This window comes from Corvus cornix, chromosome 12 (assembly GCF_000738735.6).
Source record: "Corvus cornix cornix isolate S_Up_H32 chromosome 12, ASM73873v5, whole genome shotgun sequence".
NCBI classification, from domain to species: Eukaryota; Metazoa; Chordata; class Aves; order Passeriformes; family Corvidae; genus Corvus; species Corvus cornix.
This window is the reverse complement of record NC_046342.1, coordinates 101,385-124,064: the sequence shown is the minus strand read 5'-3', so window position 1 is coordinate 124,064 and position 22,680 is coordinate 101,385. Positions and strand designations below refer to the sequence as shown.

The following is a 22,680-nucleotide window of genomic DNA, read 5'->3' as shown; positions in this document are numbered from 1 at the left end:
AGCAAGCTGAAATGAAGACTGTACACCACATCTTGAATAGGCCAGCTGGGTGCAGGGAGTGGGGACAAATTCAGCATCAGCTGAAGAGTCAGCTTAAGATAACGCAACACATTTTCATCACTGAAAACCAAACCCACTCCAAGTCAGAGCCAAAACAAGGAAGTGTAACAATCTACATCCAGTTTCTGCATATTCATAGAATTATAGAATCACAGATGGTTTTCATTGGAAGGGACCTTAAAGACCACCACATTCCAACGCCCCCCGCCATGGACAGGGACACTTTCCACTAGACCAGGCTGCTAACATAGAAAAGACAAACCTATTCAATAAATGTGGTCCTTCTGAAGAAAAGTCTTGTTAATTGCATTTCTTTTATTCTGGACATTATTTACACATTCATTCAATAGACACACTTCCATAAGTCTATTACCCAGCTGTAACACCACCTACAAAAACACATAATTAAGAAGCATCATTTTAAGCAGAACTCTGATTAGAAATCCAACAGTAACTTGAATGTTACCACCATATTTCCAGTTCGAGCTCCCTTTTGGATAAGCTTTTTTCCAACAGACTGCCTTTCTCTGGGAATCTCTGGGCATGCAATCTGGCTGATCAGCTCTAGTCCAGTACTGGTTACCCACTGACATTAGAAGACATCCAAGACGCAATACCAAGGCAAAGCACTGCCTGCTCTGTTCAGACAAGGCTTTATCTTGCTCCAGCCTGTGTTAATCCCTGGAAGTGTGACCTCCCTCCAATATATCTATCTGGCAGCAGAATCATCAGGGGGAAAACCGTAAAATTTCTTTGGGCCATGTCTTTTAACACCAAAGTTGCTGAAAAGCATGCTCTGCTTCTAAGCGAAATAAATGACAGTCATCATCACTACACCAGACTGAAAAATAAGGATTTGGATTTGAAGGTCTGCCACAACCCTTCTCAGCAAGGGCACCACACTGCAATCCCCAGCATCATCTTAAAAAATCCTTAAACTACCATCTGATTTTCAAGTCTTAAAAAAATTAACAAACAAAACCAAAAGGGAAGTTACAGAATCACGTTTGGACTACTCCTCCTTTTATAACTGTGCTCTATTTGAAAACTCTTACCATTTTAAAAAGAAAAACCAATTTTATTTCATAAAAAAGTCTTTTAAGGGCTTTACTGCAAATGATGATTCTGCAGTACTTTTAGAAACTAAGGCACATGTCATTTAAACATCTTCAATGCATTTCAAAAAATAGATCAATATATTGATTTACTAGTCAAATGGATATTAAGTGAAGTCTCATCTTATTTTCCCCACTACCTGGTGAAATAAAAAATCAGCTTTTAGTGCCAAGAGCCTCCTCAGTAGGTGCCTGAAGGACTCCCTGTGGGATGCATGGCTCTAAGGAATGACAACGATGATGGATTTTGTTATCATATTGCCACACCCAGAATTCTTCAAGCTACACCAAGAGATTACATGCTCAAAAGCCTCATTTAATACATAAGATTGCTTCTTCCATCACAAGACAGAGGACTATAAATTCAGTGGGGGATGGGGATTAAATTAAGTAAAATAAAAAATCAGGGAAACAGTAGCACAATTACAGAGTTATCCTAACTCCACAAACACAATCTATCTAAACCTCAATGTTTTGGATGTAAAACTAGAAGATTTAGAATGCTGAGAGCAATGCACAAAAATGTGCATTTTTGCAATCTGGTCTCCAGAAGGATCTGAAGACCAAGTCTAAGTTCAGCTCAAACTGCAGTAACTCAGGGTTTATTAATTTTTATTAGTCAGCCAAGCAGATGTCACAGCAGAAACATCTTGGGAAAAGATGTCACCAGGAATATCCTGGAGCTTCCACAAAACAGGAATGTGTCAGAGGGAAGAGACCAAGAACAGTGAGAAATGTAAGAGAAAAAAAAAAAGGTAGGTTGATGCTGAGCCATATCAGTGGTACTTGAGGGTTCCTCAGGCACTGTGAAGCAGGACAAACAGGTGACCAGGACTCAACAGGGGTTTGGATGTTCATCCAATAAAGCTGATGGAATAGATCAGGAAACAGGAGACAGGATAATCTAATGTGTTTGGCAGATTTGGAATATACTCTTAGCAGCCAATACCTTTGTGGTTGGGAGACCCAAGCAATGTAGGTGCAAAAGCAGATGTAAGGGAATCAAACAGCCAAGTTTAAAACCTGTGCTCTCAAGCTTTAAGACTTTTAAGAGCATTTCACCAAGCTCTCCCAGATTACAGGTGCCACCTATGATTCCTGTGATTCTGACCCTCCATCAAAGAGAGAGGAAACCACCATCCTGTTGAGGCTCTGCTGTCATCAAAAATCATTCAGCAAGATCCTGCTCAATTCTCCATGGTGAAACCTAATCCAGCAAGGAGGGAGGAGAGAAAAGGGAGCACTAAAACAGTGCGCACTGTGCAGCTGGAGGCAACTCACCTGCGAGTTCCTTGCAGCTTTGGATGAATCAGCTCAAACCCAAAATACAACACTTCGCAGAGAGGAGTGGGGTGGACCATCCACCCTCGGGTATATTGTCACAATACAACATTTTAACTCTTCAAACATGCAAGTAAAACTGTGGCACAACTCTGTATACAGTTTCTGTATATACTAGAAATTCTGCTATCAGCCATAAGAAAATTTCAATTTCCGTAGAGGCCATGAATTCTGTGAGCTGATGAACCCTCCAGCTTTAAGACGCGATCCAAATTTTAAAGAATTGGGTGTAGGGGGAAGAAAAGAAATAGTAAAACCACTTCTTGCTGCCAGCTATTCCACAACCATTTGCTACAAAGGTTTTCAGTCTGTGGCCAGAACCCCGAAGCAGATGGACAAGTAACACAGCAGCTCTCCTATCCTCAAAATTTGCTTCGGCAGTTTCTTTGTCCTAAGAAGAGGATTAGCAGTTTTTAAAATAACTTTTGGGACTTGCATGGTCTGGGAAATACCAAAAAAACACTCTCCTTTCAAGGGAATAAGAAAAGCATCTGTTCTGCATTCCAAGTGAAGCAATTTTTTTGACTGCACCACAATCAAGATCAAGCAGCCATAACTCCAACCAAAGACCCAGTTCCAGCAACTCCACACTTTATGGATGAGTCAGGATTATTTAAAATTATTATTTTTATTTTACTATTTTGAGGAAATCTTACTCTCCCCTAGCTGTGAACACTTGCACTTCCACCAGTAAATTAGGAATGGCAAAGCAAGGCATGTATTTGTATAAGATGAAAAAATTTTAAGAAATGCATTTCTGAACTGCGCAATAATTAGAGGGGGACTTCTCCCCCCAACTTTGATATTTGGCTCTGCATTTCTACAGCCAAGAAACAGGCTGTAAGAATTTCAATAGCAATTAGTAAAACAGATCTGGGAGACCTCAGCAGGCAGCACTGTTTGTTCCTCCACGGGAAACTTCACTCTGCATGAATGACTCCCACAGCCAGTGAGAGCGATTCACAGAGGTGGAACACCTGGCTCTAACAGGAAATTGGAATGGCTGAGATTTTCCTCCAGGCAAAATTCATCTGCCCCCAGTCAGGGGCTTTGTAGATACTCAACAAAGAAAAAAATGGGAAAAAAATTTAAATAGAAAAACCATATATGTTACTTCAGTACAAACCCCTAAGAGTTCCAAGACGCAGCTGTACACTACTACAGCCTGGGGGCTGGACCTTAATCACTGTCAGGTTTTGTAGGCTGAGCCACAGCTCCAGTACAACCATGTCAACCAACAGCACAATTTTGCCTGTGGGGGCACAATCCCTTTCCCCACCAAATTTAAGAGGGAATACAATCTTCAGGTTGCACTGGGTTATGTGTTCAGTTATCCTACGTGGGTGCGCACCCCCCTGCTCTCCTGGAAGCTCACCAGCAACAGCATGGAGCTGCAGTGGTTGACCCAAGGGCCAGACAGCTACCAAATCCCTGGGGCTCCAAACACATCTCCAAAGGTGTGGCCGAGGTGGGTTTGTGTGAGGAAGCTCCATCCTCCGCTGAGAGCCTCCATGAGGAACCTTGCATATTTCTCCCCCAAGGGTGTGAGAACTAAGTACACTGTCATCCCCTGTCTTTCCCAGAAACACTGCAGCCAGCACAGGGCATGATGCTGGATTGTAACAGCAAAATCTAGGAATAAGACCAAACCCACGGGAAGCTGAGCTCTCATGGTATTTTAATCCACTAGTCTGCAGAGAGATCACTCCTTCCTTTACTGTATTTATTCAACTCTCTCTTAGTGTTACCCCAGAGAACTTTTCCCTTGCTTCTTCAGTGCTCACAGGTTAAACTCCCATAGCATTTTGTACAGGTTTCCTCTTTTACAAATTTCAGATTACTTACTAATTTTTACTTTAAAACCCTCTCTCTTTAAAATCTCTTCCTACGCCCCTATCAGGTTTTTTTGCACTGTACTCACTTTTTCCTTCTTTTCTATCTCAGTCTTCTATTCTACTACTTCATTCCCTTCAGTTTTTACACAAACATTTGTATTTAGCATTTTAAAGCTGTGGGTAAAATTCAAATCACAAGCCCCCATCAGACACATAGGGCCAGTAGCAGAAAACACAATATCTCTGTAAATCTCATTCTGGAAGTGACAACCAAATTACACTTAGCAGGTGATTCATATCAAACATGGTAAACCCATGTTTGGAGGCTTCTTTGGTCTTCCTTTCACGATTCCTTGCCCCAGTGTTTGGTACATTAACTTTCAACCCTGTTCCAAACTCAAGGCCCAAAATGATTGCTGAAGTAGCAAGAATCCCATGAATGTAAATATTTGCTCAGGGTTAAGTTACCAAGAGAGAATTTCTGCTCAGATCCTGCAAGCCCAAAAAGAAAGAACAAAAAGAGGCCAAGAGTTTAAGAAAACTAGACCCCAATGTTAAATTCCTTCATTATAGTCAGACACCTGCCTGTTTTTCAGAAGTATAAAATAAAGAGGAGAAACCTCTGACATCCAAGTGATATTTAGATGTCGCCCTGTCTTCCAAAAAATACTGGGACTACCGGGTTCTTCAGACTTTTAGAAATTAGATTCTTTAATATCAAGGCTGGTATCCTCCAAAAATTCATCCATCCAGATTGCCATGATGCCATGTACAGATGTGTTTGTTGCTTGCATACACTGTATCCAAATGCTCCATCCCAAGGATAGAGGTTGGCCTTCCAATAACAGGCCGACATATAACCTGTGTCGACTTTGGACCCTGTGTTAGTGTTTTAGCCATTCACATTAATTAACCAGCTCAATGAGTACCTGACATTAACCGTAAAGGTAGCTGCACTTAAAGCAGTGGTTCTACATACTTCAGCAGAGGTTATTCAAAGTGCTTGAGGAGACAAAAAGGGCAAATACAATGTGTAATTTATTCATTCAATAGTCCAGCATAACAACGCTCTCTCCTTGAATATTCATTAAACAAAAGAATTTCTAAGAAGCAGAATCAAATTAGATAAATAAAGAAGAAATAAAGAACTAGAACAATCTTTCAAAAGGGGACATTTCAGGATTTTAAAATGCAGTTCCAGTAAGGTAATTTCTTGTGGCCATGCTGAAATGCATGAGAACCTACACCACTTCACAGCTCCTCACCTCTCACAGCAATGGCCAGAGGTCTGCTCTGTCCCTGTTAATTCTGTGAAGGTTCTGTCATCCCAAAACATGCATTTTGCCTATGGCTGGCAACAGATTTGAAGAGCATTAATTCTACATGATTATATTCACTGCTCGATGATTGTTTCTGACCCAACCTCAGGAGTGTCCTCTGAACAGCTGTCGATACTTCCAACACATTTAAATGTACTCTAGAGGCCTGCAAAATTTAAAAATTTAGAAATGGTTATTCTTGCCTTTAGTACCTCTGAGCTCTCTAGAAAGCCACCAGCAATTAAGACAAAAAAGTTGGTAACACTTGACATATTTCTTGAAGACACAAAATATCTCTCTCAGGCTATTGGTGCCCAACACGAGTACAGAGAGGGACCAACAACGGTCATTCTGACCAGCCTCTTGGGGATGCCATGTGACAGTAAAGCCAGATTTACTAGCCCCACCACTAACGCACATTACATCATTCAGGCAGTACCAAGTGTCTTAACAAAGGAGAAAAATCCCATATTAACACTCCTGCAACTTTTTTATGCTGATGGTTAACCATGACAGAGACGTTGGTTTTTAGAGTTCATAACCACAGAATTAATTACACTAAGAGGGAGAGAAGAAAGACTGAGGGACAAAAACATCGTGCCCATATCCGAAAGGTTATTCAAACAGCCTGGCTTCCAGGTAGGAATTTCATCCCTCTGTTAATAGAGGGACCATAGATGAGGAATTGATGAACTCACTTTGCTGAGCCCCTCAAGGATCCTGCAGGGAGTCCTGCAAGAGATGACTGAGATTATGCTACGTCAACAACCTCCTCTTCTCAGCCTTCCACCTCAATTCTTCACCTAGCCCTCTCACAGCAGTTAAATCACTGGTTTTCTGTCTCACACAAGGGTCTTAATCGTGGACAAAAAACAAGAAAAGTCCAACCCAGAACATAAGAAAGCAGGTAAAACCAATAAACTCTTTCACAGAAAGACAAATTCACAACAAAAGTCAGTAAAACAGAAGAAAACGCAGGGAGAACAGCATTTTGTGAGGTAGTGGTCAGGGACCACAGAGGCAATGTGCTTTCAATAATGCCACTTAACGCATCAACCCTGAGAAGCCAGGTCACAACTGCAGACCTGGGTATTTCTCATAGAAGGATATGGTGACTACTGCCAGAAAAAGCAATGGCCACACCACGCAGGGAGCGGAGATGAGCATGAAGCTATCACTCCAATTAGCATCACAGGCAGAGACACCACACACCAGCACATCTTCTCTGCACAGGCTGGCACAGCCCTCGCCCAGTACCCATGTAAAGAAAACACTCAGCATTGTAGTCTCAGGAACTCCTAACAACAGGCAGCACAGATAAAATGAACAGCCACAAACTGTGAAAAAAAACACCAAAGGCCCATAAAGTTTTAAGATACTGCAAAGTGTAAAATGCAAATCTAGTTATACTAACCCTTGCTTTTAGGACGTGGCTGGGAATGGGAGGGGGAAAATAGAGGGAGGGGAAAAAAAAATTTCCCCTGGAAGCACTTTCCAGTGTACCTCACTATTGTTCCACCAACAAAGGCGTCTCAAATTTCACCACCCATAACCTCCAAACCAGCCAGAGTTCCGTGCTGTGACTTGAATGCCTCCCAAATGCTGCAGCGAATGCAACACTGAGCTGCAGACATCTACTTTCAATTTCATGTGGATTTGCACCCTGGAGGTCTGGGGTCCTGTGCTTGGGGGTGCTAGGCTCAGTTCTCCATGGAGAGTCCAAAGAGGTTGGCAGAGAACACAAATGAGAGCCCTGAGAGCTGGTGCTGGGCATGCAGCATGGCTCAAGAGCTGTCAAATCATGGAAAGGAGTTCAACAATACTTCCTCCTATTTTCCCTCTCTCATTCATGCCCAAGTCCATCTTAGCTCAGCCTAACTCGTATGCTCTGTCTCCACATCTGAGAAATATATGAAGTCACATTATTTTTTACCTAAAAGAAACTTTCCACTAGTTCATAGAATTTGGAACAAGAGACGTATTTTCAAAGAGTATCAATATTCATCATTATGTAAGAATCACAAGTCACAGTCAGTCTCTCAAGTGAAACATCAAATTTCACATTAAAATTTGATAATGCCAACACAAATGGATACCACAGTAGTTATTACTGCTTTTAATCTGCCACTTTTCACTCTACTCAAACAAGTTAACATCTACATAATCAATGGCTCAAATGTCTAACACGGTATCTGTATCCAGGGATCTAGAAATATTTAAACTTAGGATCTAGAAATATATAAAACTTAGGTTTTACCAGTCACCTCTTTTAGTTTCAAATTGAACTTTTGGTGAATGAAAAATTTAAATTTAAAAATTAAAATGTAAATCTTAACAAATGGCTTGAAGAAGAAAATTAATCTTACTCAAAAGCATTTCACAAGTTCATAGCTTTAGTAGAAACCGGTGCACAGTCAGAGGAATCAAAGCATTAATCACATCATTGCTGCATGTACACTCCCTGCCCTTTCAATTCTCACACAGACCACTGGGTCACACTCACTGACCACAGACAGACCATTATTGATCCCAAATAATCGTATCAAGATCCCTAAAAAATCAGTCCAGACAATCTGGAAGAAACCCCATGCATCCATAATTGTTGAGCTTGGTCAGCAGGTACAGACAAGCTTCAGTCAGGAACATTCAGTGTTCTTTGAGCTTACAGACACATGGGAAGACAAAGCTGTTCCCAAAACCTCCTGCAGAAGTTAGCTGTTCATTTTTCGTTGAAAACCAGTAGAAAGCGGATGGACTTTAGGTCGCATTTCAGAGGGCAGCACTGCCCATGTCACTCCATCTCACATAGCTCATTTGAGAACAAAGCTTTCTCAAAACCAAACACATTGAACCTGATCAGGGACCTCAGAGTATAAAATCATTGGAATACTTTGGAAAACCCAGCCACAAAAACTGCCTTGAAAACACTGCAGTGCAAACAATGCACTGATGAAATATCATCACCTGGGATTCTGACTTCCCAAGTCTGTCCATCCTGGTGTCTCAAGGTTTCAACATCCCATTTCCACCACTACTGACCTAAGACAGTCTTCCTCATTCTGGATCACACTAGAGAAGCTCATCCCATACAAAAAGCCATGAGGACCATCCCCACTATGATTCTACTATTTTCATTGTTTTGAATATAATATTCCCCTCTTGCACCTCTGAGATACTCCAAGACAAATACACTCTGCAGTCCTGACCTCATTCTACATTATCACCTCAGCCAATGTTGGGAGTTGGGGAGACACCAAGAATTGTGTTGGTCAGTATTTCTGTGGCATTAGTACACCATACCGGATTTCCTTAAGGAAAGCACGACCTAATATCAACCCCGTCTTTCTTCCCTGCCTGCGTGGAAGATGCTTTTCAGGCCTTAGATCTGCACACTTGGCAAGAGGCAAAGGTCCTCTGGAAAGAGAAAGTCCCGTCTTCCCTTTCAGCAAGAGTTCCAGGCATACATTTAAATGCAAGAAGCTGCACCAAATGAGACTGAACAACAGCAATTCCAGCTCCATTCAAGAATGATTCCAGCCAGGACTATGCAAGCAGGGCACATCAGATCAGCGCCACAAGAGCAAGCAAGCTCTACAGATTTCCCTTAGATCACCACACTCTGAGTCCCCTGACTCTGAAAACAGGAATGAAGCTCACTGAAGAGCATCAACCACACTCAAGAAAATCACAAACATACACATACAGCGGGTTACATATTCCACCAATCTACAAGCAACTAACACGACAACCCTGGCTTCTTCACTAACAGAGCAGGAGGCTGCTAACATAGGCATTTCAGCTACTGCAAGCTCCAACCCATGTGGGAGGACCAGCCTCTAAAAATTAATGTACTGAAGATTGGTACCCAAGAAGTTCAGTTGGTGCCAGAAGTCAGGTTGCCTGAATATCTCTGGATCCAGGGCAGATGGGGATCTTCAGCAGCTCTGCAATTCACCATAATCTCTCCTAGGTTGATCCAGCCTTTACCTACCCACGAAGCAGGGCAGAAAACTTCCAGTTTTTAAAAATAAGAATTTATTTCTTCAAAAGAAGGAGTTCCTTCAAATGCAATCTCATTTTTATCATTTTTCTCTAGCTTTATTAAGGTAAGAACACGTACAATATAAAGAACTGGGTCACAAGTGAGCTAAATCAGGAACAACCCAGCTTGCTTATTTCAGGGGGTATTATAAACACAGCTCTGCTAGTTGGAGTATGAACTCTAAAACATCTTCCTAGCATTGTGAAAAACAGCTCTCTATGAAGAATAAACTTCTTCTAAAGAATGCAAGAATACTTCTACCAATGTATTCATCGCCACACATAACCCCTTTCCATCCTGCATACCTCTCAACAAAACCAATTCTGGTCATTAACAATTGCCAATAGTCTCTTCCACTCCTTGGTGCCGCTGCGTATCAGGCACTGCAAGATTCTTTTATGTTGCAGAGCTATTTTCCTTTGTGTTAAAATTCCCTAAAGCTTGCAATGGAACTAAGGTAGAGCATATCCCTGTAACATACTTAAACCACTCTTAATACTTGGAATGGAAAATGTGACATAGGTACTGAGGTTTAAATAACAGCTACAATGCATGTGGCCAGTTTTCTAAACATAAGGGGTTTTTGGGCTTCTATTTTTCCCCTTCCTTTTTTTTTTTTTTTTTCCAGGAGAATGCTGGTCTTACAGAGACAGCCAGCTAAACGTAACAGACCATTATGGGTCTGAGATTTCCAGTGTGCAACTAGAAATAGTTTATGTTTAGCGTACTAACAGTTCCAAAAGGTATTTAAAAAGGAGAGAGAGGGAGAAAGACCTCAGCATTTCATAAGTACCTAAACATGTATTGGCAGGAAATAAATTTAATCTATACAGTTAAATAGCAGTTTTACTGAAATGAGTGTTTAACAGAACTGATTTTGTGTGGTTTTAGGAGAACTAAAAATATATTTACACAACTCGGTGGTGCATTTACTCAAACATGGATTCCCTGGCCATTGTGAGCCGCACAGGGACGCCGGGTCCAGGGTGTGTGTGCGAGGGCAGCTCGGGGTGAGCCCGCAGCCGGCGCTCGGGCGTCCGCGGGGAGCGCAGCCAGCGCCGCTGCGGGTCGGGCCTGGGGAGGGCGGGCCGGCCCCGCGGGCGATGGGTTTGCAACAAAACCGCGCCAGCGGCTCGCGGGGGCAGGGAACGAAATGAAAAAAAATCAATTAAAGAAAGAAAGTTAGTTGAGCGCGCCCCCGGGTCCATGCGAGCTGCTGCGCTCCACTGGCCCCCGGCTCCCCGCGGCGAGGCGGCCCGACCCCCGGGCTCCCCGCCGAGGGCGCGGGCGGAGCGGGGCCCTTGCGCCAGCAGAGCCAGCGGGACCGCGCGGGGCAGCCCCCGCCGGCCGGCGAGGGGAGGGGAGGGCAGAGAAGGGGAGGGAGGCGGCGGCGGGGGGCTCAGCACACCTGGAGCGCGGCCGGCCCGGGAACCACCCTCCTCCCGCTCCGCCGCAGAGACCCCGCGGCCCGCCGGGACCCCTACGCCGCCCCGCTCCCGGCCCGGCTCCCCGCGGCCGCCGCAGCCTCCACCGAGAACTTGCGGGCCAGAGCGGGGCTTCCTTGGAATCGCGACCGGGGCGAGGGGGGGGCTGGGCGCAGCCTTACCCTCCGGCTCCATCTGCTCCCGCCGCCGCGCTCCGGCGCTCCCCGAGCCGCTGCGCGCTGAGCTGGGCCGGGCGGTTACAAAGGCGGCCGCCGGGCGAGGGGGGTGGGTTTCCTCTCCCTCCCACTGCAGCTGCATCGCGCCATGAGGCGCCGCCAGCGGGACGCGGCGCCCCTGAAGGCGGCGGAGGAGGAGGCGGGAGGCGCCCCCGCCCCGGCCCGGCCCAAGCGTCAACGGGACACGCCGGAGGGGCCGCCCCGGCTGCCGGGGGACCAGGTGCTGCTCCCGGCCCGGGGGCGGTGGTGGGGAAAGGGCGCACCCGCCGGGGCTGGCCCCTCCCTAGGGCCGGGAGCAGGGGCCAAGGGGAGGGGGACAACACCCTTTTCTGCCCTCTTCCCGCCCGGCCCTGGGCAAGCAGCGCCTGCCGCTTGCGTGGCCCCTGGGTAGCGCTGCGAGGAGCTCCCGCTGAGCCAGACCCGTCCCGGGCTAACCGAGGACCACATCCCACTCCCCACGAGTGAACCGGTGGGCTCCGGGATACGGCTGCAGGGAGCAAGGGGCGCTCAAGCCCCTCACCACTCGCATGCCACAGGGAAGGTGTTTATGGGTCCCTGCAGTAAGAAAGAGGACGAACCCAGGGCGAAGCTCAAAATCACGTCACAAGCAATACAAAGGGAAACCCTAAGGGCTACAGGCTCTACACCGGCTGTTGCCCTTGGAGCCAAAAGCTTCTCGGTGCAGCTGCTGGGGGCGGCTGCGGGACACATGCTGAGGCCCAGGAGAGACCTCGAGCTGTGCATGACTTCTCTGACTGACCTGCTCTTCCATGTACGTGTCAGAGAGCAATTCGGATTCGAATTTTGACTGAGGGGACCAAACCCTGCCAGCCTCTTCCCACCTCCCAGAACCATTCCAAGAAACTAGAGCTTTTTAAACAGTCAGACCCGAAGGCCCACCTGATTTACTACTGTGTGCCTGGACAGGGAGTAGGACGCTGTAGCTAGGAGGGATTGCAGCCGAGTTGGAGGGTGATGCTCTCTTTTGTAGCCCTGGTGAAGTGCTCCTTTCACAGAAGGAAACCCTGCCTCTTCAGGTGAGGCATATATTTAAAGGAGAGCTTTCTGAGATTTAAAACCTCAGCTTCTCATCACAAGGAGTAAATAACACCGAGAAAAACAAATGTATTAAGCCTAAAAGTACCTATCAAGCAATCTATCTCTAAAAGCACAAAGTCATGTAAAACGGTCTTCACAAAGGCATTTAACTTCAGAAAAAAACTACAAAACAATAAAATGAAAAGTTATCTGTGTTGGGCTTTAGTCTATTTTTTATTACCCAGTAGTTCATCATTGCTCTTTACCTTCCCCCTGAAATATCCAATGTTGATGCAGGCATTAGTATGGAAATATACTGTTGAGTGCTTCAATAGTGTGGTGGAATGGAAAAGCAGTTTTGCAGTGACATCCCCAAAATTAATTTCCATGGACTAATCATTCAAGAATAAAAGAAGTAGCTGTTGCGGATCAGCTCTATGAATAGGGTCTAGATAAACCAAAGTAAGAAAGCAGGTTTATCAGTAATGGACCAACCTGGATTTCTTGTCACTTTGAGAATCCTACCTGTTACTTTCAAAATCCTACCTTAAAGCATTAATATAAATACACAAATTTAATACACAACTAATGATTTCAGACATTTATTGCTGTAAAAATGGATATGGCTCTCTTAGATTAGTCCTGTCCTTTAGGACAATGAGGTGGGTCTTCTCTACAGCATTTTCGCCAGAACAGATCCAAGCTCACCAAACATTGCTGCATGGTTATCAGGTATAATGGAGATTCAGCAGCAGAAACAAACAAATTGTTGAAAATTTCCCAGGTTCTTTGTTCTCATGAAAGCAAGGTCCATGCTATAAAGTGGGAAGCTGAGACAAGCTTTATTTTTAGCATTTAAACTTGTTAGATATAGCACCAGAACACCAAATAACCAGCAATCCTTTAAAATTACCAATTTATTTCCTGCCCAGTTCTTTCCCCACCCTAGCCAGCATTTTGGTTTGGTTTGGTTTGGTTTTTAGGTTGTTTCTTCTTCTAGAGAATTGGACCATTTTTCATTTTAGGCACTCAGTATCTACAGTCCGGGTATCTGCAGCATATAATTTGTATCTCTGACCAGAATCAGTTAAGTTATTCTGGAGTGAGGTAACAATTTAAGCAAGATGTAGCCATTGCTTTTGACCAGCAAAATTGTAACAGAGGGCCAGCGTCAATTTCTTTACATCTGGGAAATAAGCCGTGCCTCCAACCATAGTACATCGTGTGGAGTCAGAGAGAAGTTTCAGCAGATAAGCAACAAAGAAAAGAAGGGCTCTGCTTTGCAGCTCTGCTAGGGATTGGAAGGAATAAAAGCTAAGAAGAAGGTGGTCTGACACTACCAGCAAAAGAGCAAAACAGCGCAGATTTGGGTTTAGAAGACAAAAGACATTGCTGGGACACCTCCCCTGAATACCGGAACTTTCTTCCTACCTGAATTGAGAGGCATCCAATCCTTTAAAACCGTGAGGAGTAAAATGATCCTGGGATCATTTATGGCACAGTTTGTGACTCTTGAGTAACAAGCACGGGATTGCCACCCTTCATTGAGTTGCAGGCAGTAGATACATATCCATCTCTTTTAAGCCCTTTTCTTCTAACCTGTCTCAGGTACCTGAGCTGTTTCCCTTTGTGTCTTGTGAAGGAAGTCATAATAGAAGCAAGTCTGCCTTGTCGACATTTCTGTCATTTCTGTCACTCACAGCGTTAGTCTCAAAGAAGTTGAAGATTCTCTTAAATAGACTAGAAACCGGTTAGAAATCTTCTGCAATGAACTGGACCTTGCTGAGCACCTGAAGGTCTTAGTTTCATTAAATCTTAGCTGCGAATTCTACTTTGTACCCAGTACAATGAACTTCTTTAAGCTTTGAAGCACTGGGCAATGTCTGTTGAATATGGTCTTCATCTTGGGCTTGTTTTAATTGTTTTCAGTCCCTTGGTTTCCAATGCACATATGTGCAAGGTTAAGAGAAAAGGGCCAATAAATGCAGAGTGAGTGGTCAGCAAAGTTCATACAAATAGTCTTTCTCTCCAAAAACAAAAAAGTTGCCTGTCATGTTGCGTTAAAATTTTGATACAAGACGAGCTCTCTCAATACAAAGTAATTCTCCTTCATGGTAGGCTTTGCAGTTCGATGAGGATTACCATTGCATGTCCACAAAAGATAAATTTAATGAGGGTAAGAATAACCTCTTCTAGATTTAATGAGACATTGGAGACCAAAAAGCCAAGGCTTTGCAAATACATGGCGTCTGTCTGATATGCTTTTCCTGTAGGAGATGCACGGTGTGTTTTGTTCCAGATCATGTAATCCTTGGGGTGACGCTCATGCTTTTGCCATCATATGACACTCTATGGCAAACACAGAGTTCCTTTGTGCACAGAGTCCTTATTTATATATCTTGGAATTTTGATTGGAGTTTTTTTCTTTCCTGAAAAGACTACTTTTCATGTGAAAATGAAGATTTGAAGATTACTGGGACGTCTTTTGAGTATTTGTGCAATCTCATTTTCATGAATTTGAAGCTGGACCTTTGCACTTGCAGATAAAGCAGAACTGCTTAATTTATCATTTACAATGAGATTAAACCAGCAAATGCAATAAAAACAATTAAATTTTATGGCAGCCCTGAAACTTATTCTGTTGCTTTTAAATTTGGGGGGGAAAAAAAAAAAACAAGTCAGAAAGAAATGATTGATCAAAGGTAGCTTTCAAGGGAAAATATTTTTAAGCCAAAACCATACTGAGGTGGGCTTTGGGTTGTCTTTTTTTTAATGATACCTTAGGCAAAAGCAGGTCTATTCCATATTCACCAATCCGACTTACCAGAACAGCTAAGAATCCAGAGGAAAAAAAACCCACGAAACAAAAGAAAGAAGTAAGAACTGCAGATAAAAGTAAAGCAGCCCTCCATTTGGGACACAAGTCCTGTGGCAGATTTTAAACTCTGGCATGAAATTTTTATAGCAGAGCAGAATAGTATTTTAGCTGCATGTCATGAAGTAGTTGAACTTAAATATTTACTGGGGCTTGAATGTTAATTTTTATAAACACTGAGGCATTTCCAATCCCGGACTTTCTAATTTTACTGGTATTCTTCATATAATGACTTATCAGGTTTTTTTCATTTAAATTGATTCAGATCTTTTCAAGGTAATATACCTCAGCATTGTTATCTGGGCTCTCTGAAAGCAGAAGTAGGTAATGAATGATCAGTGAACCACCTGTTTTCAGAGCCTGATCTTCACGACTGAAAATGTCCTCTATGCCCAAGGAGGGCACAAGAGCCATTCTTCATCTTTTAAATACTGGGCTGGGGAAAACAGTAATCCTGTTGCCATTGCTTGACAAAAAACAGTGAGCTACAAGAGTGGTGGTTCCATTCACTTCTGTCTCTGGGGTAAAACAAGGGCAGATCATTAGGGGACTCATAATATTCTGACCAGAAAAGCTACACTTGATGTGTGACCATCCATACTCAGCAGAGAGGATGATAAGGATGACAAGGTGTTGCTGACCACTAGCTAACAGCCAATGCACGTGACAGCCAGTAGACTCCTCACCTGTCAGTGAGTGTCTCTCTGTTTACTGGCTGTGACCAGAATACCAGGGCTGAACTCATGACAGAGCATAGTAGTGTTATGGAAACCTCTGTGCATACATTAGGTTCTGTTTACTGTGGGTTTGCATTCATATTTTTAGATTACTTAAAGCTGTAGGTTTGTCATATGTGCACATTCATTTGCAGCAGTGGGGGTGAACTCAGTGACCCAGAAGGTCCTTTCAGCTCCCACGTTCATCATTTATTCTTGTATCACATTATAAAGTAAATGAGGAGTTACAGCTTGTCACCATTGAACTAAACACTTTCAAACAACACTAACTTTCATATTACCTTCAAAAACAAGATGTGCTTTATGAATTGAACCATGGAACATGGCACAGATGCATCAAGGGTGATGAGTTTCACAGTCAATGTCTTTCAGGAACACAAACCCCATTATTCAAAAGGAAAAGCACAGAGGTACCTAAGTGCTTTTAACAATGAGCAGGATTAGAAGGTAAACCCTTTCAGAAATTAAATAATCTAAAGGTCATTGCAGATTTTACCCAAGACTTTCAGTAACCTGAAATCAGTCAAACTGAGATTCTGTCAGATTGGTGCTTTGATTAGAAAGATACTAAAACTGGAATCTCTGTCAAACAGGAGAGGGAAATACTGTTTTTTTCTGGGCACCACTAGATTAGAAATTTACGCCAGAAACACTGACTTCTAATACATGCCACAGTGGTCTGGCAGACACAAGGTAAAGCTTTTAAACAAAAGAGGGAATTACAGAACTTGATTTTTGTCACCCTAGTCACTGTTAATCTGGATTCAGAAACAAACACTGACTCATTTTGAATTCTGAGAATAGAATTCTCATCTCCTTTTTTATGTCACTCTACATACATTTCATCAATTATGCAATTACTCTGTTATTTAAGGGTGACCCAGCAAATCAGTTGAAGCCAAAACATTTAGTAAAACTTTACTCTGAAGAAATGATTGCTTTCAGTAGTTTTAACTTTGTTCCTCCCTGTACAATAGGATGACGTCTGCTGCAGGACCCTTGGCAGTGCCTGCCTGGTTTCTTACCTTTCACAAAGCCTGCCTGCAAGCTGGCAATGCCAGTGAGTGGTGAGCTGAGAATGTGCACAAGTACTCACTTATACGTAGCCACATCTCCCAGCATGGCCACTGGCTGCTGGACTCAGTCAGGATGAAACCTTGCCCATGCTGATTGAAACAGTGCTCTCCGACTTGGGGTTATAGATGGGCAAAGGGAAAGGTGCAGACCGAACTCTTCACTGCCTTCTCTGTCAAACCTGTAACCCAGCACACAGCTGAAGACAGCTTTTGCTGCCCAACCCATTCCTGCTGAGCATTGATATTAACAAGCAGGGCAAGTTCTGTGCACAACAGATCCTGCACAAGCCCACAACAGTTATGTGACACACAGAAAAATGGCAAATGCTCAGGAAGTGAACTGGGTTACCAGAGCAATCAAAAAAGAGAAAAATAAAAATTTCTTCACAATTGTGATTACACATATTGTCTGTCATGTGACTCAGGGTAATCACTTGCAGCACTGGTATCCATTCATAAAACTTCATATTCCTGAGCTGCCAAGCCAGTGACTCACTGAAAGAGCAAGAAATACCTCCAAGGTGAGCTGTACAAAACCATGGGTAACCATGGCAAACCTGAACGAAAGGAAGAAGGGGGGGAGTGGAGGGGAGAATTCCTGAGACAAAAGTCAAATATTTTAGTGTGGAAGAAGTGTGACCAGTTTTGACCTGCTCTCAGCTCCCATTTTTCTTGAAGCAGCAGAGGGTCCTGTGAGCAGACGAGCCCGGCTGTCTGGTGCCGCTTGGCCCTGCCTGGCTCTCTCTCGCCCTGTTTGGCTCTCTGTGCCTCTCTCTAGCCCTGTCTGGCACTGCCATCTCGTGTTCTCTGCCAGAACTGCTCCCTGATCACACACAGCTGCCGGCAATTTTATTTTGCATGTTCAGGTATAAGGGTCACATCACCTTTATGTTTCTTACTATTTTTCGACTCCCACCACGGATTCTACTCCCTTCATGTAGACCACAGTCAGTGTTATTTCTCCGAGCTGACTTCCAAAGGGAGTTGCTCTGGACATTCAACAACTGCGTAATTCCAGAGCACAAGGCAACTGAACTGGAAATTTGGTGCTTTCAGCACAAGTATCACGCAGAACAAAAAGCAGTTCTGACCTTTATTGGTGGCCAGACTTGTAAAGAATATGATTAATAGGCACCTTTGTACTGGCCAGATTCTCCAGCCATGCTGCATAAACAGATCTGCTAGTACAATTTTAACTCTTATGTCCAAAGTCATGCTGTTATTTGCTGGGTGCTAAGTATAAAACCCACAGCCAGTAATGTCAGAGACAAACATTCCTGTCATGCCTTTGATGGACAGGTGTCATGCTGGGCACAGACTTGGACTCCTGCCTCCTCTACAGTCTCCTGAAGTGCACATGCACAAATCTTCTTCACACCACTTCAACCAGTCTTACACTACCTGGTATAAACAGCTCCACAGAAGAATATTTGTATTTTGTGTGAGAAGCTCTGAGACTCTGTAACTACACAAATCTTGCAGCCTATTTTTGTGAACATACTGCTACTACCCCCAGCTTCCAACAGCACCTTCCACATTTTAGCTGAGCACAGAGTGCAGCCTGGATGGTGCTTACTTGCAGAGGTGCAGACTCTGAAAGAGTACTGTCATACAGGGAACTATGTGGTTACCATCATGCTATCTCAGCTGTTCTAAAACACTCGATACCCAGCTGCCATGTTACCCACCCACATCTTGAGGCTCCCCTTCTGGACCTGTGAGCTTTATTGACTCTCTGAGTCATTGCCTTTCTGTTTCCCTCCGTCCGTGACTTTCTGCACAATTTCAAGAGGGTACTGAAGGTCAAAGATCCCCCCAGACCTCCCAGCAGTGCGTCAATCACTAGTATAAGGTATCCCTGTGCCTGGGCTATTTTAGCTTTGGAAGCTGGTAGTGACACCGACTACTTGGCTGGTAGCATTCTGTAGGCACCGAACTTAGTTCTCTTAATGTAACACCACAGAAGCTAACTTAGTTAAAAATGTGTTTAAAAGCACCCTAACCTGAGGCTAGTCAGAGGTATCCACCTACACTTGATATGGATATTAAAATAAGTACAGCTGTGTTTGGATTGACTCAGATATTAATTAGAAGAAATATCACAGAATAGTTCTGGTTTGAAAAACTTCAAAGATCATAATGTCCAATCATTATCCAAGAACTGCCAAGGCTACGCCATGTCCCCAAGTGCCACACCTACATGTCTTTTAAATCCCTCAGGATTTCAGATCCCTCGGGGGGACCTTCTCATTCCAGGCTGAGCTCACCCAGCTCCCCCAGCTTCTCCTCATCAGACTTGTCCTCCAAATCGTTCCCCAGGTCCATTCTCTTCTCTGGACACACTCCAGCTCCTCAAGGTCTTCCTTGTCATGAGAAGCCCAAAACTGACCCCAGGATTCCAGGTGGGGCCTCACAGTGCCCAGCACAGGTGGATGATCACTTCTTCCCTGGTCCTGCTCCCACACCATGGCTGGTACAAGCCAGGTATCCCTGGCTTTCTTGCCCACTGGGACACACCTGGGCTCATGCTCACACTTCAAGAGGAAATCATTCTTAGCCAACCGAAGCTTAAAACAGAGGGTTACTGGAATCCGGAACACTTGCATGAGACATTTTGAAACCACACAAAAAAGCCAGGGAACATAATTTTCTCTCACATGTTCTCCTCATTTTTTCACATTGCCCCTTCCTTCTGTGGTCTCATGTTCTTTGTGCCTCTTCCTAGCCCCTGGAGCTAATAAATGTGGTAGCTGATCCCTTTAAGATGGAGAAATGCACACTATGCACTACGATATCTGTACTACCAGACTACACTAAATTGGCAGCTGGTTTTTTGGAATTGAATTTTTCCTAGGCTTTATGCCAAACAATCCACACCCACAGCAGATTCAGCTGCTTCAAGTTGCTCAAGTCCAGCCTCATCCACAGCTGCCATTTTTTTTCCTTCTTGCCCCTTTCATACTCTTGTATACCTTCATCTGTTTTTTTTTCTTTTTTTTTTTTTAGATCCACCTCATACAGATACACAGATCACACTCTTCCCCTCTACTTTCTTGTTTCCCCTTCTGCTACTTCCTCTTCTTCTCACTCCACAGAAACACATCCATTTTTCTATTAATAAGTATTTGGGGTTGGAGTAGTGGCTTTTTAGCTTTTTCCTACTGCTCCATGAAAAGATCCCTTCTGAAACGGGATACTGGTGAAAACTCTCCTTCAGGGGAATGGGAGAAACAGCAATGACAATTTTGCTCCCTACAAACAACACAGGAAGAGGATTTATGTGGTGCCCCCTTGCTAGATGTTCCGTCAGGGTTCTTAACAAAGCAAGCTCTGCATATATGATACAGCAGCAAAAAGTCTCATTTTACACCTCTGGGAAGAGTAGTCCAGAAGAGAATGAAGAGTCTAACCCAAGTCAGAGAAGGGATGAGGGAAGTTCATCATTCAGTGGCTTTAAGAAGAGTAAGCAATACAAGGGAGGAGAGAAAAGTCTGGATTCTTACCTTGCTTCCTACTGCCCAATCAGCTTCTGCAGCTAGATTGGAAAGGCAGAGCACAAACATTACCTTTAGCTCTCATCCCCTCCTTGGGCTGCAATTCCAGTTCTGCTGTGGACTTTTGGTAATGTGGAGGGGTTGAGAACACCCTGAGAGCCTAACTGCATATTATGCTGAGATGATGAAAAAGACTTCAGCCTCAGTATCACAGCTCATAGAAGTGTTCTCAATTCCATGCCCTCATTGTTCTAATTAATTGTTCTAATGAATGTTTTCTTGAAGCTTTTATAGATGAACATTCAAAATAACATGCAATAATAATAATATACTCAGAATAATCACATTAACTAGCTGCTTTGCTTGGTTATGAGCTCATGAAGGTGACCTTTATATTTTTAATTGTTTTTTCAAAGTTCTTGAATGCAAAAATACCTTTTCCTGGTCCTGTAGGTCCATCTACTACATCAGCCTCTAAAAAAACCACAAGAATGTGAATATAGTTTTGAAGTTCTAATTAATGTAAATAGTTGTCTAGCTGAATTTTACCATGTTATCTAGTGGGATCTCCAAAAAGTACCTCTGTCATAATTTTCATTGCCTTCATCCCACAAAACCAGGTACATGGGAACTTCCAGGTCTTCTATCTTTAGGCATCTCAGTACATCCAGAAATCTGCCCTGTTCCTCCTTTGGGAGGTGAGCAACTTGTTTTCAAGCCTCACTTGCAAGAAACAAAGGATCACTGCCGGATTACTGACTCCATAGCAAGCATGAGTGTGACATTTGCTGGCAGATTCCTCTCCCAGAGACTTAACTCCAGCCACATCTGCAGCTGGAATGCTGAACCCACCCTCCATCTCTGCACAGGCAACATTTTCCCCAGGGCTTAGGGAGGGGATTTTTCTACACAGAAAAGAGTCAAAGAAATGAATGTTTTACTTAATAGCCATTCACTAGACAAGCTTTTAATCTAAATATTCTCCTTTGACTGTTTTCTCTTTTTCTTTCTTACTAAAGCATTCTTGAATCACCCTGTTTTACTTTTCAAAGGCCTGCTCTTGTGTGCATGCCGATGGATTTACATGTTTCTTCTGTAGATCATCCAGCAGGTAAAGCTCCTGTTATAGAAAATGCAGACCTCTACAAGCAGGGCAAGTGTCCCAGCACACATGCTCTGCTAGTTCACTGCATACCCCTGAGCAAGTGTTTTCAATGCCCAAGGAAAAACTGTCATCTTGCTCTCCAGCAATAAATTATGTTGATGAGCTGGTGTCATGCAGCAGACTGCTACCTGATAGAGAAACAATCAGCAGAATGGTTCTGAGAAATCCTACCTGGGGAAACAAGAGTTGTCAAACTAGAGTATAAAACCATATTTAATGTTTCTAGGGGCCAATATGAAGTCATTGATCCAGGAATATCTTCATATTGATGGAGCAAACCTCAGCCTTGCCCTCAGAGTTTGGGTATTCTCATTCAGGGGCTTTTTGTGAGTTTGTTTGCTAATTCTACCGGACAAACATCAACTCAATGCATTTTCACAGAATCCCTGACTGGTTGGAAGGGACTTTAAAGACCGTCTTGTTCCACCCTGCTGGCATCCCTGCCACGAGCAGAACATCTCCCACTAGATCAGGGTGCTCAGGGCCAGGAAACACTTCCAGGGAAGTTCTGTTCAGGGCCAGGCTGGATGGAGCCCTAAGAGTACGTGAGTATTTTGGAGAGTATACGAGAAATTAAGATGTAATTTCAGGACAACTTGTCACCACTGACACCATAGCCTTAGTCCTACCCTTACTTTCCCTGTACCAGTACAAGTGTTTGCATGGTTGTTCAGTGCCACACATTAAACCAGTCTGATCCAGGCCAAAACTAATCCACGAAGATCTCATGGAATAAGAGAGGATGGTGCCCCCTGAATGTGAGCACAAATAATTAATTTTCTAATTCTGCAGAAAACTTCATGTGAAGTATTCCGTTTCTTTCAGATAAAAATTAGTATTTATTTGGCCCCTGGCTGAAAATCCCTTCAGCAGACTACTTAAGCCAGCACCTTCTTAAACCACAAAACCAACAGGCAGAACAC

At 43.7% G+C, this 22,680-nt stretch overlaps 1 protein-coding gene across 5 annotated transcripts in view; it reads right to left on the bottom strand.

Moving 5' to 3' along the window:
* The window catches only part of FGD3 (FYVE, RhoGEF and PH domain containing 3), a 102,542-nt gene extending 90,890 nt beyond the window's left edge, over window positions 1-11,652 (bottom strand). For 4 of the 5 annotated variants that reach the window (XR_005602960.1, XM_039558966.1, XM_039558965.1 and 1 more), the window contains exon 1: window positions 11,319-11,652. Coding sequence is in view for 4 of the 5 variants with exons in the window: in XM_039558966.1 (XP_039414900.1) it covers window positions 11,319-11,454 (136 nt within the window). In the remaining variant the exon portion in view is untranslated. The remainder of the gene's footprint in view (window positions 1-11,318) is intronic. The other variant, XM_039558968.1, reaches the window with a different exon arrangement.
* Window positions 11,653-22,680: the final 11,028 nt, after the last annotated feature.